The sequence below is a fragment of the Rhinopithecus roxellana genome, chromosome 6 (assembly GCF_007565055.1).
Source record: "Rhinopithecus roxellana isolate Shanxi Qingling chromosome 6, ASM756505v1, whole genome shotgun sequence".
NCBI lineage: Eukaryota > Metazoa > Chordata > Mammalia > Primates > Cercopithecidae > Rhinopithecus > Rhinopithecus roxellana.
The window spans coordinates 149,926,632-149,943,488 of NC_044554.1; the positions used below are offsets into that span (position 1 = coordinate 149,926,632).

The 16,857-nt window shown below is 40.7% G+C and overlaps 1 protein-coding gene across 4 annotated transcripts in view; it reads right to left on the reverse strand.

Moving 5' to 3' along the window:
- AVL9 (AVL9 cell migration associated) overlaps positions 1 to 16,857 on the reverse strand; it is a 101,071-nt gene that overhangs the window by 34,416 nt on the left and 49,798 nt on the right. For 3 of the 4 annotated variants that reach the window (XM_030931862.1, XM_030931860.1, XM_030931859.1), the window contains exons 2-4: positions 7,085 to 7,205; positions 5,600 to 5,685; positions 1,152 to 1,223 (exon numbers count right to left, since the gene is read on the reverse strand). In XM_030931862.1, the coding sequence (XP_030787722.1) occupies positions 1,152 to 1,223; positions 5,600 to 5,685; positions 7,085 to 7,205 (279 nt within the window). The remainder of the gene's footprint in view (positions 1 to 1,151; positions 1,224 to 5,599; positions 5,686 to 7,084; positions 7,206 to 16,857) is intronic. The other variant, XM_030931861.1, reaches the window with a different exon arrangement.

Consider the following 16,857-nt stretch of genomic DNA (forward strand, 5'->3'; position numbering starts at 1 on the left):
ATCTGGTACTCTTATTCTTCGGTCATCTGGTCCAGTATAAAAAAGCTATTCACTCATGTATATTTTTTTAGGCTACTCTTCTCAAAGCTGTGTACAGGAATCAGATGAATAATCGATCAATTTTCTCACACTGGGGTCTTTATAACAGCCATTCCTTTTCTTTTCTCTTGTTTTTTTGAGACGGAGTTTCCCTCTGTCACCCAGGCTGGAGTGCAGTGGCTGATCTCTGCTCACTGCAACCTCCGCCTCCTGGGTTCAAGCGATTCTCCTGAATCAGCCTCCTGAGTAGCTGGGATTACGGGGGCATGCCAACATGACTGGCTAATTTTTTTTTTTGTAATTTTAATAGAGACGGGGTTTCAGCATGTTGGTCAGGCTGGTCTCGAACTCCTGACCTCATGATCCGCCCACCTTGACCTCCCAAAGTGCTGCTATTATAGGTGTGAGCCACCACGCCTGGCCACAGCCATTCCTTTCCTAGGAGACTATTGTTGCCTTATATGTAAAATTACTTCTTGGAAGAAATATTCTCATCCTCAAAATTTTATTTTGGATAAAATAAGATTTTGGCTGGGCACGATGGCTCACACCTGCAATCCCAGCACTTTGGAATGCTGGGGCAGGTGGGTTGCTTGAGCTCAGGAGTTTGAGACCAGCCTAGGCAAAACGGTAAAACCTCGTTTCTACCAAAAATATAAAAATATTAGCCAGGCATGGTAGTGCATGCCTGTGGTCCCAGCCACTCAGGAGGCTGAGGTGGGAGGATTGCTTGAGCCTGGGAGGCAGAGGTTGCAGTAAGCCAAGGTCATGCCACTGCACTCCAGCCTGGGCAACAGAGTGAGAGACTGTCTCAAAAAAAAAAAAAAAAAAGATTTTGGATAAAACCAAAATGAATAAATGAAATATATCAGCTACCTCATTTTGTTTACGTGTCAACTTACTTTCCAATAGCTATAAGATCTTTCTCTTACCGAGTCTTGGGTAGAGGTGCAAATGAAAACTGCTGAAAGGGAAAGAGAATGAGGAGATACTAGGGCATAAATAATTTTAATATGTCATTTAAATCTCTTCTTATTCTAATAGTGCCTTATCCTTAAAGAAAAATCTGCCATGAAGGTTTAACATAATGAACGAGTTACTTGGTCTCTTACCAGCTTGCTTAGAACACAGACACTTTTCTGAACAGTCTCTCTGGTGATATCTGCTTGCCTTACTTTCAGTGCCTATTATAAACAAAGAGCAATTTATCAGAATATTTTATAGCAATATTTCAAAATTTTTTTTTCAATATAAAAATAGCAATTATATGTAAGAAATTTCTTACATTCAGTTAAATTTAAAAAGTTATTAAGACTCTCAGGAAATACTGAACAAATAACTGTCAGTTTGGCCCTATGTGCCAGAATCTGTGGGAGGCACTGGGAATATAATAGTGAAGTGACAATCCCGAATCTTAAGGAATTGATAATCTGATGAAGAATACTTTATGTATAAGTCACCAGGCCCAAATCAACCATTCAATGCAAATCAATCACTGTTGATTCTGGTTATAAATGGACAGTCCTTTCAGAGACCATTGTTTCTGGTGAGAAGGGGCTAGTTTAAGAGACAACAAAAGGCCAGGAGCAATGGCTCATGCCTGTAATCTCAGCATTTTGGGAGGCTAAGGTGAGTGGGTCACCTGAGGCCAGGAGTTCGAGACCAGCCTGGCCAACATGGTGAAACCCCATCTCTACTAAAAACACAGAAATCAACCAGGTGTGGTGGCACAAGCCTGTAGTCCCAGCTACTTGGAAAGCCAAGGCAGGAGAATCGCTTGAACCTGGGAGACAGAGGTTGCAGTGAGCTGAAATCGTGCCACTGCACTACAGCCTGGGCGACAGAGTGAGACTCCGTCTAAAAAGAAAAAGAAAAAAGAGATGACAAAAACAGACAGCTTGTTCTCCAGAGATGGAAGAACTGTCAGTAATTTTGTTAAGTTAGTTGTGCCATGTTGCCTGGAAACTTGTATTGGCACCCAGCACCAAACACAAGCACATAACTTATTTCTCAGTGATTGTGAGGATGACTATGTGAGATTTCTACAGTCCTCTACTAGTAGAGAGCAAATCTTGATTTGATTAACCTCAGGCAAGGCTGCAAGGGAAGTAAGAAAGACTTCCTCCTCTAGTGTACTGCCTGACACCTTCTTGGATCTGTCCTGAGGACCAAGGGGCCCCCATGTTTTCAACTGATGACTGATGAACAGGCTTTAAATTAGCTGTGGAGTAGAATCCTTCCTCCTGATTGGATTCATCCACTGTCTCATCTTCATTAAAAAGGAGTAAAGTCTTTCTTCCAGGCTCAAGGTCCCTCCAATAACTGGTTTCTCTGTCTGCTTCTATTGCCTATTATCTATTGAGAAGGACAGCATTCATTGGAAAAATGGGCAACTCTAATGTACTCCTGAGTGGGTCAGAACCAGGGAGTGGGGAGACAGGCCGTATTTAAAGGCTATGCAGAGCACAAGGGCTGTTAAAACAGCACTGAGGGATAAGACCCACTTGGGAGAAATAATTTTACTAGTGCTTACATGACATATGGGTAATAAAAGGTATTAAAAGGAGCAAATTTCCAAGAACAGGCAGCAGCTCAATTCCTCTCACATGTAAGTATGTAAAGGTAATAGTGTAACAGTGAAATAGCAAAAGAACATAACTAACTCCATTTTTTAGGCAGCGTTTCCCTGTTTCTGCACATATGAAAGGATAATTTTAGAGTACCAAGATAATATGCAAAAATGGCAATCATGCATGTTTTAAAACCAGCTCTGGGATTTAAAAGGTATGTAAACAACTAATTATGTTTTGTTAAAGATTTACAGGAGCATTGTGGTTTGACCAATGATAAAGAAGTATCCAACCTCCTTGGACCCTCGCTGGTACCCAGATGTCTGTGTGTCACCTCTTGACACCAATTTCCTCTTCTTCCCCATATCCCTCTCCCATAAAAATCCTCCAGACAGACTGAAAAATTTACGATGCTACTTTAGAATGCTAGCTCACCATCTAGCTGGCTTTCCAAATAAATCTGCTTTTCCTCCCAGCAACTCTCTTCTCTCCTGTCTTTTGAGCGGCGTGCAGCCAAACCTGGGTTCGATTACAATAGTATATGAAAACATCAACTGCTCAAAGCTGTCAGGCGAACTCTTACTCTCAGGTTTCTTTTATCTTTTTTTTTTTTTTTTTTTTGAGACGGAGTCTTGCTCTGTCGCCCAGGCTGGAGTGCAGTGGCCGGATCTCAGCTCACTGCAAGCTCCGCCTCCCGGGTTTACGCCATTCTCCTGCCTCAGCCTCCGGAGTAGCTGGGACTACAGGCACCCGCCACCTCGCCCGGCTAGTTTTTTGTATTTTTAGTAGAGACGGGGTTTCACCGTGTTAGCCAGGATGGTCTCAATCTCCTGACCTCGTGATCCGCCCGTCTCAGCCTCCCAAAGTGCTGGGATTACAGGCTTGAGCCACCGCGCCCGGCTTCTTTTTTTTTTTTTTTAATTTATTGTTTATTACTTTTTTGAGACCGAGTCTCACTCTGCCAACAGGCTGCAGTGGCGCCATCTCGGCTCACTGCAGCCTCCGCCCTCCTGGGTTCAAACGATTCTTCTGCCTCAGCCTCCCGAGTAGCTGGGACTACAGGTGTGCGCCGCCATGCCCGGCTAATTTTTTTGTATTCTTAGTAGAAATGGGGTTTCACCATGTTAGCCAGGATGGTCTTGATCTCCTGACTTCGTGATCCGCCCGCCTTGGCCTCCCAAAGTGCTGGGATTATAGGTGTGAGCCACTGGGCCCAGCCTCTTTTATCTTTATTTTCTCAGCTTCATTGAGGTATAATTGACAAAAATTGTACACATTTAAGGTGTATGCTATTATCTGACATAATATCTTTAGCTTTAGATTCAGTTATTCATGATATAACACGGATGTTCCAGGTTCCAGGCCGTGCTTAGAGGGTTATTTCATGGTAGTTAACCTACTTTGGGTATCCTGGAATTTACACCTGTAGTTTACATTTAAGTGGGTCAGGGGAAAAATAGACACACAGTCTATGAGTCTAGCTGATGGGTACACAGGTACTCAGTGTGCTATGTTTTCAATTTATCTGCATGTTTGAAATTTCCATCATAAAAAGTTAGAAAAAGATTTACTAATTATTCACCCGAGGAAGCTTTTAAAACTTTTAATTGTCCAGGCTCAAATCCCAGAGATTCTAATTCAGTCACTAGGAGGAAAGGCTAGGTACAGATATTTAAAAAAAAAAAAAAAAAAAAAAAGTCTCCAGGTAATTCTGATTAAAAATAATCGTTTTAGAGCAGTGGTTGTGAATCTTGACTGCGTAGAAAATCACCTGGGGAGCTTTTAAAACATTCCCACCTCCCATGTCTAGATCATTAAATCAGAACCTTTTGGGATGGGGGAAGACCTACTCCTCCTAGCTTTTAAAGCTCTCCAGGTGATTGCAATGTGCAGCTGAGATTGAGAACCACTCACTACTTTAGAGTATTACTGACCTTTTGAAAGAGCTTTTTACTCATCAAGATTATCCCCACCACAAAAAAACAGTGCTACACATAAGCAAATCATGAAAGGTGGGGCCACCATCTTGGCTTATTTGAATTTATTAATTAGAGCTATTATAGTAAGTCAGGCATTAAGCTAGCAAGTAAAGAATAATCAAGGCTGGGCACAGTGGCTCAGCCTGTAGAGGCTGAGGAGGGCAGATCACTTGAGCTCAGGGGTTCGAGACCAACCTGGGCATCATGGCGAAACTCTGTCTCCATAAAAAACACAAAAATTAGCTGGGCGTAGTGGCACAAACCTGTATCCCAGCTACTTGGGAATCTGAGCTGGGAGGAGGGCTTGAGCTTGGGGTCAAGGCTGCAGTGAGCCAAGATTGTGCTACTGCTCTCCAGCCTAGGCAACAGAGTGAGACTCTTCCTCGAAAAAAAAAAAAAAAAAAAAAAGAGAAAAGAAAAACAAAGAAATCTTAGAGATAATTAAGACAACTTATGAGTAGCTGGGAGCCCCTCTAAGCATGTCCCACTACTTCTGAAATTCTGCTTAAAAAAAAGCAAGGCAGAGTGGTGTACACCTGTAGTTCCAGCTACTCAGCAGGCTGAGGCAAGAGGATCCCTAGAGCCTATGGGTTTAAAACCAGCCTGGGCAAAATAGTAAGGTCCTGTCTTTAAAAAAATAAAAAAACTAAAAAACACACAAGCATTACCACTCAATTTTTCTAAGTTATATGCCAAACACTAGAAACAGAAAATTCAAAGACATCTTGAAATGTAAGTACAGTATTTAAAAGACAAATGGATAATTTATGTATCACTATCTAAAAATAATGTACAAAATATTATGATACAAATATAAGCATAGCCACCAGTGTCAACTTAATAAAATGTTTCTGTGAATAAACTGGTACTATTGAAAAAACAGCTACAAATTGTATACAAAAATCTAAAACAACATTACAGGCACCACTGAAAAATAAAGACTGTGTTTTTCTAAGTGTCTAACATCTAAGAAAGGACTGTGGAGTTGTTTTTCATTATTAATTATCATACCTTGGCTTCAATTTGTCGATAGCAAGAGATACCAAATACTGTGGCTCCATTTCCATTTCTGGGTGGCAAGTGAAAAAACACAGTATCTAAGAGATACATAGAAAAATGTAAATAGTGAGGTGAATTACAATCTGAAGCTATCATAATGCAGTCATTAACACAAAAATGATAAAACAAGGAATCCAAATCATACTTATTTGTAGCACCACAACCAGTGGTTTCCTATCATTTTTCTCATTGCCTATGGTAAATACTCATCACAAAAAGCCCAAGAGGCTGAATTATAACAGGTCAAACAGACTACAATTACAGAAAATACTTAATCTTTAGGGAATCATTCTAGATTAAAAGAAAGTAGACAATCATAAAAGCCAATAGCAACACATGAACCTTGAATGAATACAAGAAATCTGGGGGACAACTGAGAAAATTTGAACATAGATTGGATGTTAGATAGTACTATGAAATTACTGTTAAATCTCTTAGCTGTGATAATGGTACTGGAAGTTACACTGGGGAATGATCTCATTCTCAGATCTTAAGTATTTAAAGTGTCACAATGTTTGCAACTGCTTTTCAGATAGTACAGACAAAATTATATACATACACAAATACAAAGAAAATCTGTAGAACATTTGCTATAATCTTAATTCACATGTTTGCAGCAGTCCTTTTGCTGGGCATGGTGGCACCACCAGGCATGATGGCTCACTTCTGTAACCACAGCTACTGGGAAGGCTGGGATAGGAGAACTGCTTGAGCTCAGGAGTTTGAGACCAGCCTGGGCAACAGGGCAACAGTGAGACTCCGTCTCCAAAAAAAAAAAAAAAAAAAAAAAAACCAGAAAGAAAAGCAACAGCAACAATAACAACAAAAACATTTTTGTAGAGCATCAAATACCATAGTAAAATACAGTTCTTCATTAAGTCTGGCAAAATACTCATTTATAGGGTGGTAGGAGATTCGGTAAGAACTTCACAGCCCTGCTTTCTTTGAGGGTGTTAACATGCTCTGCATGCAAGCAAGCAACCTTGCAAGCTGAGTACTTGTGACAGCAATGGTTCCAGAGGCGCAAAAACAATCTCAGCTGCTTCTAAGGTGGGCACTGGAGCAATAACCTAGTACTGAAAGTATGCAGCTAGAGTCCCAAGCAATGTACAGCTGGCGCTGGTAAGCCCCCTGGTGTGCCTCTGAGGAGTATGACGTGTAGATGTAGGAAGTGCTTCCAATGGTGGCTGTCCTACTCTGGCTAATCACTTGGCAGAAGCGTGGCCAAGGTTCACTAGCTGCAGCCAACGTAAGCCTGGCACTCCTTTAGAGGTGCTCTAGTGAATGACTAGTTATCTCCAAACAAGCATGTATATATTTTATAAATAGTTCTAACAGGCTGAAGGCCTTTAATGTCTCAAAGTATTTAGAACCTAAGCTATCTTGGCAAATTTTTTCAAAAATGTCACCTAACTGGTTCACTGTCTTGTGACATACCTTCCTGGTAGTTGTGTGCGCCATCTGGTAAGGCAAGGAAGGGCAAATACTTCCATTCTTCAGGTAAAGTGTGGCTGTCATGTCCATCTCCTGGAATCAGGGGCGGGTAAGAGAATTCAACCTAAAATAGCAAGGAATGTTAGCCAAAAGGTGGTTGATCAAAGGAAGCATTTTATTCTGATATGTAAAAATGCTTTTAAACCTTGAACAACAGAAGTCAGGATAAGCCACACTGTATAATGTCATTTGATATCATCAGCAAACCTATGGCATGGAAGAGGGGTAAAAAAAGCAGTAAAAGGAGGAAAAGTTTATAAGCTTTTCTCAACTTTCTGATTTAAGGGCTGTTAAACTTTAATGTGCATAAGGGGTAGTGGGGTTGGTGATTGGACTGCAGATTGATATTTGGGGGCTATCATCAAACAGATGCTAGTTGAAGCCATAGGGCCCTTAGGAAAACCAACGGCCTACTGAATTGAGTAGGAGAGGTCCAACAAAGGACCCCCAAATTTAGCCCAGAATCACTTTTAGAACCAATCTTTAATGTGGAAAAATAGGATGGCTCATCTTTCCACATTTCAATGAAATCAAGCTGCCACTTGAATCACAGGAGAGTCAACTGTAAAAGGTTTTAAAAATTATTTAAAAAATTTTTTTTGTCCACTGAATTTAAAATTTGTGATTATTTTTTTTTTTTTTGAGATAGTCTCGCTGTCAGCCAGGCTGGAGTGCAGTGGCATGATCTCAGCTCACTGCAACCTCCGTCTTCCAGGCTCAAGCGATTCTCCTGCCTTAGCCTCCCAAGTAGCTGGGATTACAGGCGTGTGCCACCACACCCGACTAATTTTTTTGTATTTTTAGTAGAGAAGGGGTTTCACCATGTTGGCCAGGCTGGTCTCGAACTCCTGACCTAAGGTAATCCGCCCGCCTCGGCCTCCCGAAGTGCTGGGATTACAGGCATGAGGCACCGCGTCCGGCCAATTCGTGATTATTTCTAAAGGTGATCCAATTCCAAATTTAAAATGTTTAAAGACACCAAAAAAAGGACTGTAAAAAGACTGCCTTGCACCCTTGGGAGGCAGCTACCCAGTCCCTGCTCCCATCTCCAGAAGCAATCAATGTTTTTCATTTAGAAGAACTCTTCAAAAGTTTAGATTAAGGAGTAAAACTTTTCTTTCAGAGATCATTTAAAATCAACTGAAAAATTGGCTGGGCACAGTGGCTCACACCTGAATTCTCAACACTTTGGGAGGCTGAGGCGGGTGGATCACCTGAGGCCAGAAGTTCGAGACCAGCCTGGCCAACATGGTGAAATCCCGTCCCTACCAAAAATACAAAAATTAGCTGGGTGTGGTGGCACACGCCTGTAATCCCAGCTACTCAGAAGGATGAGGCAGGAGAATCACTTGAACCCAGGAGGTGGAGGTTGCAGTGAGCAGAGATTGTGCCACTGCACTGCAGCCTGGGCAACAAGAGTGAGACTCTGTCTCAAAAAAAAAAAAAATTAACTGAAGGTGAGGCAAAAATATCCTCCAATTACATTTCTCTGTATCTTCTCTATATATCTATCATACAGGTTTCATCCGAATTTGCTTTGTTGGACAATTTTTTAAAAGTGTGAGGGGCCTGGCACGGTGGCTCAAGCCTGTAATCCCAGCACTTTGGGAGGCCGAGACGGGCGGATCACGAGGTCACGAGATCGAGACCATCCTGGCTAACACGGTGAAACCTCGTCTCTACTAAAAAACACAAAAAACTAGCCGGGAGAGGTGGCAGGCGCCTGTGGTCCCAGCTACTCAGGAGGCTGAGAGAATGGTGTAAACCCGGGAGGCGGAGCTTGCAGTGAGCTGAGATCCGGCCACTGCACCCCAGCCTGGGCGACAGAGCAAGACTCCGTCTCAAAAAAAAAAAAAAGAAAAAGTGTGAGGGAAGGCAGGATGTGACGAGGTGAGATACACACAAATTCCCAGAATTATTTTTTAACACCAAAAATAAATGCAAGAAAATAAATAATCATATTTTATGTAATCAATACCAAAGTCCCATATATAGTGTATGTATCATAAGGAGTCCTGGTAATTATTACTAAACAATCTTTTAGAAAACCATTAAATTTTGATGCACAGATATTTACTTAAAATGAATTTTGTATGAAATAAACATGTTTTTAAATAAGCATAATCATGTACCCCAATTCTCATGATGCATCATGAAATACGTTTCTCTTTAGGGTCCAAAAAATTTAATATAGAAAATTCTAAAAAAAGTAGTACAACAATGCTTAATCTCATTTTTAATCACGGAAATGCAATTTGAATTAATATAATTTTTATCCATCTATTGAAAAACATTAAAAAGAAGCCTGCTGTGGGAATGTACAGTACACTGGCACAACAGTTTGGAGGGCAACTTGGCTATATTATCAACAACACATTTACCCTTTATTAAGATAACAAAATGAGAGGCCCTTAAACTGAGGTGGCTCTAAGGCTCAGGGTTCTACTTAAGCGAACCAAAACTGAATTTAAAAGATCACCAAGCTCTGCTCAGCCAATGACAGGCAGCCAACTGGGCATTAGTTACATTTTCTTAAACTTCCCACAGGCATGGCCCAAATAAGTCAACTGCTCAAATTTTAACCAAATAATTTCTTTGCTCTATATCTATATTCACCCTATAAATGCCTTCCCTCATGCTCCTTTAGTAGAGCCCCAACCACTTCTGGTTTGGAGCTGCCTGACTCATGAAGCACTGTTTGCTCACATACACTTCTTAAAATCTTAATGTGCCAAAATTTATCTTTTACCACCTTTGACTCAGCAATTTCAGTTTTAGAAATTTATCCCATAGATACTCTCACATATTCGGATACATACAAAAATGTTCATAGCAGTATAATTTATTTCAGCCTGAAAGGGAAACCTAAATATTCATCATGAGTGGTTACATCGGTGGTTTCTATCAGTTTTGTCCAGCTGTTAAAAAGAATGTCAGATTCATATATACTGATAAAGCAAGACAGCCACAATATCCTGTGTGGCAGGCGAAATAATGGCCTTCCAAAGATATGCTCATCCCCCGACTCTATTTGTTACCTTACTTGGCAAAAGGGACTTTGCAGATATGATTAAGGATCTTGAGCTAGGGAATATCCAGGTGGGTAAAGTGATCACAGAGTCCTTATAAGAGAGGAAGAGGAATCAGTGAAAGAGATGTTTGAAGATGCTATGCCATTGGCTTTAAAGATGGAAGAAAGGGCCATGAAACAAGAAATGCAGGAGACCTTTAGGAGGTGGAAACAGTAAGCAAACCAAGTCTTTCCTGGAGCTTCCAGAAGAAATGGAGCCCAGCCAACACCTTGATTTTAGCCCAGTGAAACCCATTTCAGAATTCTGACCTCAGAACTTTAATGAATTTGTGTCATTTTAAGGCATTACATTTGTGGTAATTTTTCAGCAGCAAGAGAAAACTAATACATACTGTTAAATTCTAAAAGCAAGTAGAATATCAGTAAACAGTGTCAGAGGCACCATAACCAGAGTGACTCCATCTTGAATAAAGGCTGGATAAAGCCAAACCTGCTGTGGTATGTTCCCAGGGGACTGGGCACTCTTGGTCACAAGGCGTTTATGTTTGAGGGAACGAGTTAATGATGTTAACTAACTGAAGACCTAGGACTTATGGAAATGTCCCAGTACTTTAAGAACAAAAAGCATTCTTAGTTTAAGAATAGGTTTTGCTTTAAAAATAATAGTACACTCATAAATTCTTGCTAAAATCAATAGTAATATAGGAAAATAACAATACTAACAGTCTGTCACAAGCTGATCACAAGCCTTTGTAATGAAGCACACTTTTCTTTTCCTTTTTATTTATTTATTTTTGAGATGGAGTTTCACTCTTATTGCCCAGGCTGGAGTGTAATGGCGCGATCTCGGCTCACAGCAACCTCTGCCTCTCGGGTTCAAGCGTTTCTCCTGTCTCAGCTGCCCGAGTAGTTGGGACTATAGGCATGCACCACCACGCCCGGCTAATTTTGTATTTTTAGGAGAGACGGGGTTTCTCCATGTTGGTCAGGCTAATCTGGAACTGCTGACCTCAGGTGATCCACCCGCCTCGGCCTCCCAAAGTGCTGGCATTATAGGCGTAAGCCACTGCGCCCAGCCAAAGTTCACTTTTCTTAATAACCTATATTAGCATTATATTTGAAATGGGTGCACCCTCCTCTTGCTCTCTGAGGATGCCCTATTCTGTAATTCAGCAGTCTGTAATAAATTCTTTTAACTTCACTCTACTGTGACTTGCCCTGAATTCTTTCCTGCATGAGAGCCAAGAACCTGCTCTTGGGGTCTTGGACAAAACCCCTTGACTGGTGATGGTAGTATAATTCTGTATTTACTGTGATTCCATTTGTGCAAAAAAAAGTTTCTGTAAAAGGATTTTAAAAACATGCTTGAAAAGATACTTGAAAAACTATATATGCTGGCATATATAAAACTAAAAACTGCTGGCAGACGTTTTAACTCCGGAGAGAATGAAGTTGGGGACTGAAGATAAGTGAATACTCCTGTTACTTTAAAAAAAATTGCCACCTTTTTGTTTTGAAATTTTCAAACTTACAGAAAGTTGAAAGAATATGAACAACCTAACAAACTTGATCTTTATTTACCAACTGCATTGCTTCTCTTTAGCCACACTTGTTTTATCTGTGTTGTATGTGTGCACAAAAACAATTTTCTAAATGATTTAACAGCAAGTGGAGCATACTACCTTTACTTTTAATTGTTTTTTAAATGGATATGTATTGCTTTCAGGATTAAAAATAAATAAATAAAAAAGACAGTCACAAGCAGTTCTTAACTTCTGAAGGAAATCTTATTTCCATCCTATAATCTTGGGAGTTAAGGGCTGGTGTAGAAATCTATCTTCTTTTCTGAAGATTTAGTTAACAGGTTGCCCTTGGCCAGAAGTTTAATTAATATCTGAAGCTATGCTATGCTTAACATATTCTCCGAATTTCCAACTCTACTGAAGGAAGATCAGTTTTAGATGGTTCTAGCTGAAACTGAAGACGCAGTTGACTCAAAACTGTCATAAATAAAAATGTGGATACTACATGTATTCCAAGAATTCCATGGGTAAAATTAACGTTGTTCTAGCCTGACTTGGGCCCAGAGTACTTACAACATTGCTTCATTGGGAAAGTGTCCAGAATTTCAAACAGTCAACTTTTAGAACACAAGTCTTTCATAAATTGCAGACTGCCTGTACTGTGTTGGCAGCTTTCTATAATTCTCTTCTCCTGCTGGTAGATTTTCTACCAACAAATATATCCATTTGGAAACTGCTGAAATTGCTAATCAAGTTCAAAACTGTTAATTAAAACTCCTTTCTGGCTGGGTGCGGTGGCTCACACCTGTAATTCCAGCACTTTGGGGGACCAAGGCAGGCGGATCACGAGGTCAGGAGATCAAGACCATCCTGGTCAACATGGTGAAACCCTGTCTCTACTAACAATACAAAAAATATTAGCTGGGCGTGGTGGCAGGCCCCTGTAGTTCCAGCTACTCAGGAGGCTGAGGCAGAAGAATCGCTTGAACTCGGGAGGTGGTGGTTGCAGTAAGCTGAGCTGGCGCCAGGGCACTCCAGCATGGGCGACAGAGAGACTCTGTCTTAAAAAAAAAAAAAAAAAGAAAAGGATATATATTGTTTCATCATTTTAATATCAATCCTCTATTGTTGAGTTTTTCTAGTTTTTTAAAACACTATACCACTGCAAACTGTTCAGAATATTCAAATGTGATATAATTAAAAATACATATATTTGGTCTTTGTCCGTCATTCCTGGAACAAAACTCCTAACATCCTTGGAATTTCCTGAGTAATAGGAACATCTTTTGTTATTCATAATAAGCCCCAATCAATCATACTTGAGTTTATGCTAAGGTGACTCTAGTGGTAGGAGGACCTAGATAGCTTCAGGACAGGGGCTGATCTCCAGAAAGACCAAGCCTTGATTAAAGGGATGGAACTTTCAGCCCTACCCCTTGACCTCCCAGGAACAGTGTTAAGAGTTTGAGTCTTATCACCAATGGCCAATGATTTAGTCAATCATGCCTATGTACTGAAACCTCCATAAAAACAATGGGATTCAGTGAGTTCCTGGATTGTTGAACACATCAAAGTGCTGGGAGGGCTAAAGATGGCATGGAAACTCCCTGACCCTCCAACCAACATACTTGCCTTATTCATCTCTTCCATCTGGTTTTCCTGAATTGTATCCTTTAATAATAAACCAGTAAATGCAAACGAAGAGTTTTCCTGAGTTGTATGAGTCATTCTGGCTAATTATCAAACCTCAGAGAAGGTTATGGGAAGCCCTGAATTGGCAACAAAGTCAGAGAGAGATGGGGTGGCCTGGGGACCCAGGACTTGTGATTGGTGCCTGAAGTGAGGGCAGTTTTGTGGGAATGAGTGAGCCCTTACAGAGTTTGACGTTAACTGAGTAGTTAATGTCACAATATGACTGAATTGTAGAATGCCCAGTTGCTATCTGAGAATCCACAAGAATCAAAGATTAAGCATGAAAAAAATGTTATTCCCAAATTGATGGTATATTTAAATCTTAAATTGTATATTTTTCATATTTTAAATACTGACTGAATACTCTATATGTCCCCTTTCTATACATCCAAATTAATCCACACAGACACAAAATTTCATGGCACAGAGGCTAAAGAGGAATTCTCTTGGAAGTTAACATGAGACTCTTAAATACTCAGTTGAATCAAGACAATTTAAATAGTAATGCCAATTAAACTAACCAGCACCACATAAGTGAAGGTAAGCGTAGTAGGCTGCCTCACTGCACAGCTCCAGGGAGAACCACGTTGTCATTTACACAAATGGCTCTCCATGGAATTGTATCACGAAGTACAGATAGCTGTACATGGCAGCCCTAAGTATATGTACAAAACCACAGACAAAAACCAATGCTAAGTACCCAGATACATCAGTCCTCAGGCTGCTATGAAAAAATACCTGAGACTGGGTAATTTATAAAGGAAAGAGGTTTAATTAACTTACAGTTCTGTATTGCTAGAGAGGAAACTTCAGGACACTTATAATCATAGCAGAAGGCAAAGGAGAAACAGGCACCTTCTTCACAAGCAGTGGAATGGAGTGAGTGCAAGCAGGGGAAATGCCAGATATTTATAAAACCATCCAATCTCGTGAGATTCATTCACTATCACGAGAAGAGCATGGGTGAAACTGCCCCCATGATCCAATTACCTCTACCTGGTCCTGCCACTGACATGTGGGGATTATGGGGAATATAATTCAAGATGAGATTCTGGGTGGGGACACAGCCAAACCATATCACCAGAAATTGAGAAACACTTATTCTCATCTAGTAGGGTTATTATTAAATAGTGAAATTTAATGGCCCAAAATCTAAATCAAATTTGGGGATCAAAATAAGGTCTGCCAAGATAAATTTAACAGTTTATTTGAGCAAAGAACAATTCACCAGTCACGCAACCCTCAGAACAAGAATTTGAGAGCTCATCTCCGCAATGTGGGTAGTGAGTATTTTTGGATGGGTAAAAGGTTGAAAAAAGCAGAAATAAGGAACAAAAAGTAAATTAGTAGTTTCAAAGTTACTTTCCTTGCAAGGGTTAAAGCAGAGGCGACTCCCTTACCATGCCAGCTAAAACTGGCCTGTTTGGGAATCTGACTTTTATCTCTCTCTCTCCTGATTTCTCAGGTCAGATAACTGAGATTGGTGACATCGAACTTTAGCAGGAGGGACCTCTATCTTGGTTTGGTCTGTTGGAGCTTGTGCAGGAACTCAGTGGAAACCAATGGTCTCCTATAGATTTTACTTACATTTCCACAAGGGGGAGGGAGCCAATTGTAGAGTTCAGGACATGACACCCCAAAGTATGTCTGCAGGACAGCAGTATATGCCATTCTAAATATGCCTCTTTGGCATAAGATTACTTTAAACTGGTTATTTTGGGAAACAGACACAGGAGAAGCTCTGAAAACAGTAAAAGTTATATTTCTGTAAGAGAAATTTATTTTATAAAGAATATCTACATTTTTAAGAGTGTCTTCCTCTCTGTACCAGGAAGAGAAGGATGACTAAATCACTGGAAACTTTTATTTATTTGTTTATTTTGAGACAGGATCTGGCTCTGTTGCCCAGGTTGGAGTGCACTGATGTGATCTCGGCTCACTGCAACCTCCACCTCCCAGTTTCAAGCGATTCTCCTGCCTCAGCTCCCCAAGTAGCTGGGATTACAGGTGCCTGCCACCATGCCCGGCCAATTTTTTTTTTTTTTTTTTTTTTTTGTATTTTTAGTAGAGATGGGGTTTCACCGTGTTAGCCAGGATGGTCTCGATCTCCTGACCTTGTGATCCGCCCACCTCAGCCTCCCAAAGTGCTGGCATTACAGGCGTGAGCCACCACGCCTGGCCAACAATGGCTAATTTCTAAAACATAAAAGCTGACTCTGATTACAAGGAATAAAAAAGCAATTTTTCTAAATGCTAAATGAACTATGTAAGAGAGGGTGACATGTTTGTCCTCCGTAATAAAAATTACCATCCCTTTCCATAGTTTATAAACCAAAATGGTGTCCTCTAGTCAGATTCCATTTACTCTGTCCTAAAAAACAAAAATGAGGAAACAAGAAAAACTACAAAAACAAAACAACATAGTACCCAAGCGTGAACTCTGAGTACTTCAGGAGTACTCTCTGTTCACTTTTTAACAATGCACTATGTTCCACTGCCAGAGAACCATATGGCAAATAGAAGCCACACTGCCAAACCATTAGCACACACATTAACCACATCCATGGACCCTACAGATATCAATGGCTTACAGAAGGAAGGAGAGCGCTTCACAGCTGCTCTGCCTCTTTGCTTCCTTTCTCAGTATCTCAGACATTTTTTTCTTTTCACTCAGAAGCACCAAGTATTTATTTTCTTAATAGTCATAACATTTTAGGCAGCAAAATCAAAGCTCTGTCATATTTTCCACTTAAAACAGAAGAAAACGAAACAGCCCTGGGCATCGACATGTTTTCTTCTCAGCTATGGTTTCTTTCTCATATCTCTTGAAAAGTCACTACTACAAAGCAATTGGCATTTATTCCTCACTCGACTACAAAGTTGGCAACACATCACTATTTGTCAAATGTATATTTGAAACAGCTGCACTTAACACTCCTATACTTCAATATGACATCGTTTTCATGACTGCACTAGATGTTCAGAAATATAAAGTGTATACTGCAGAGGTAAAATGGCACCTTTGAGACTTACCAATTAAAAGTAAGGTTTGTTTTTTTTTTTTTTTTTTTTTTTTGAGACAGAGTCTGGCTCTGTCGCCCAGGCTGGAGTGCAGTGGTGTGATCTTGGCTCACAGAAACTTCCGTCTCCTGGGTTTAGGCGATTCTCCTGCCTCAGTCTCCTGAGTAGCTTGGATTACAGGCACCTGCCATCACAGCCGGCCAATTTTTGTATTTTTAGTAGAGACGGGGTTTCATCATGTTGGCCAGGCTGGTCTTGAACTCCTGACCTCAAGTGATCTGCATGCCTTGGCCTCCCAAAGTGCTGGGATTACAGGCATGAGCCATGGTGCCCGGCCTTGTTCTGTTTTTAAGAGACAGGGTCTTGCTCTGTCACTCAAGCTGGTATGCACTGGTGTGATCAGGGCTCACTGCAGCCTCGGCCTCCTGTGCTCAAGTGGTCCTCCCACT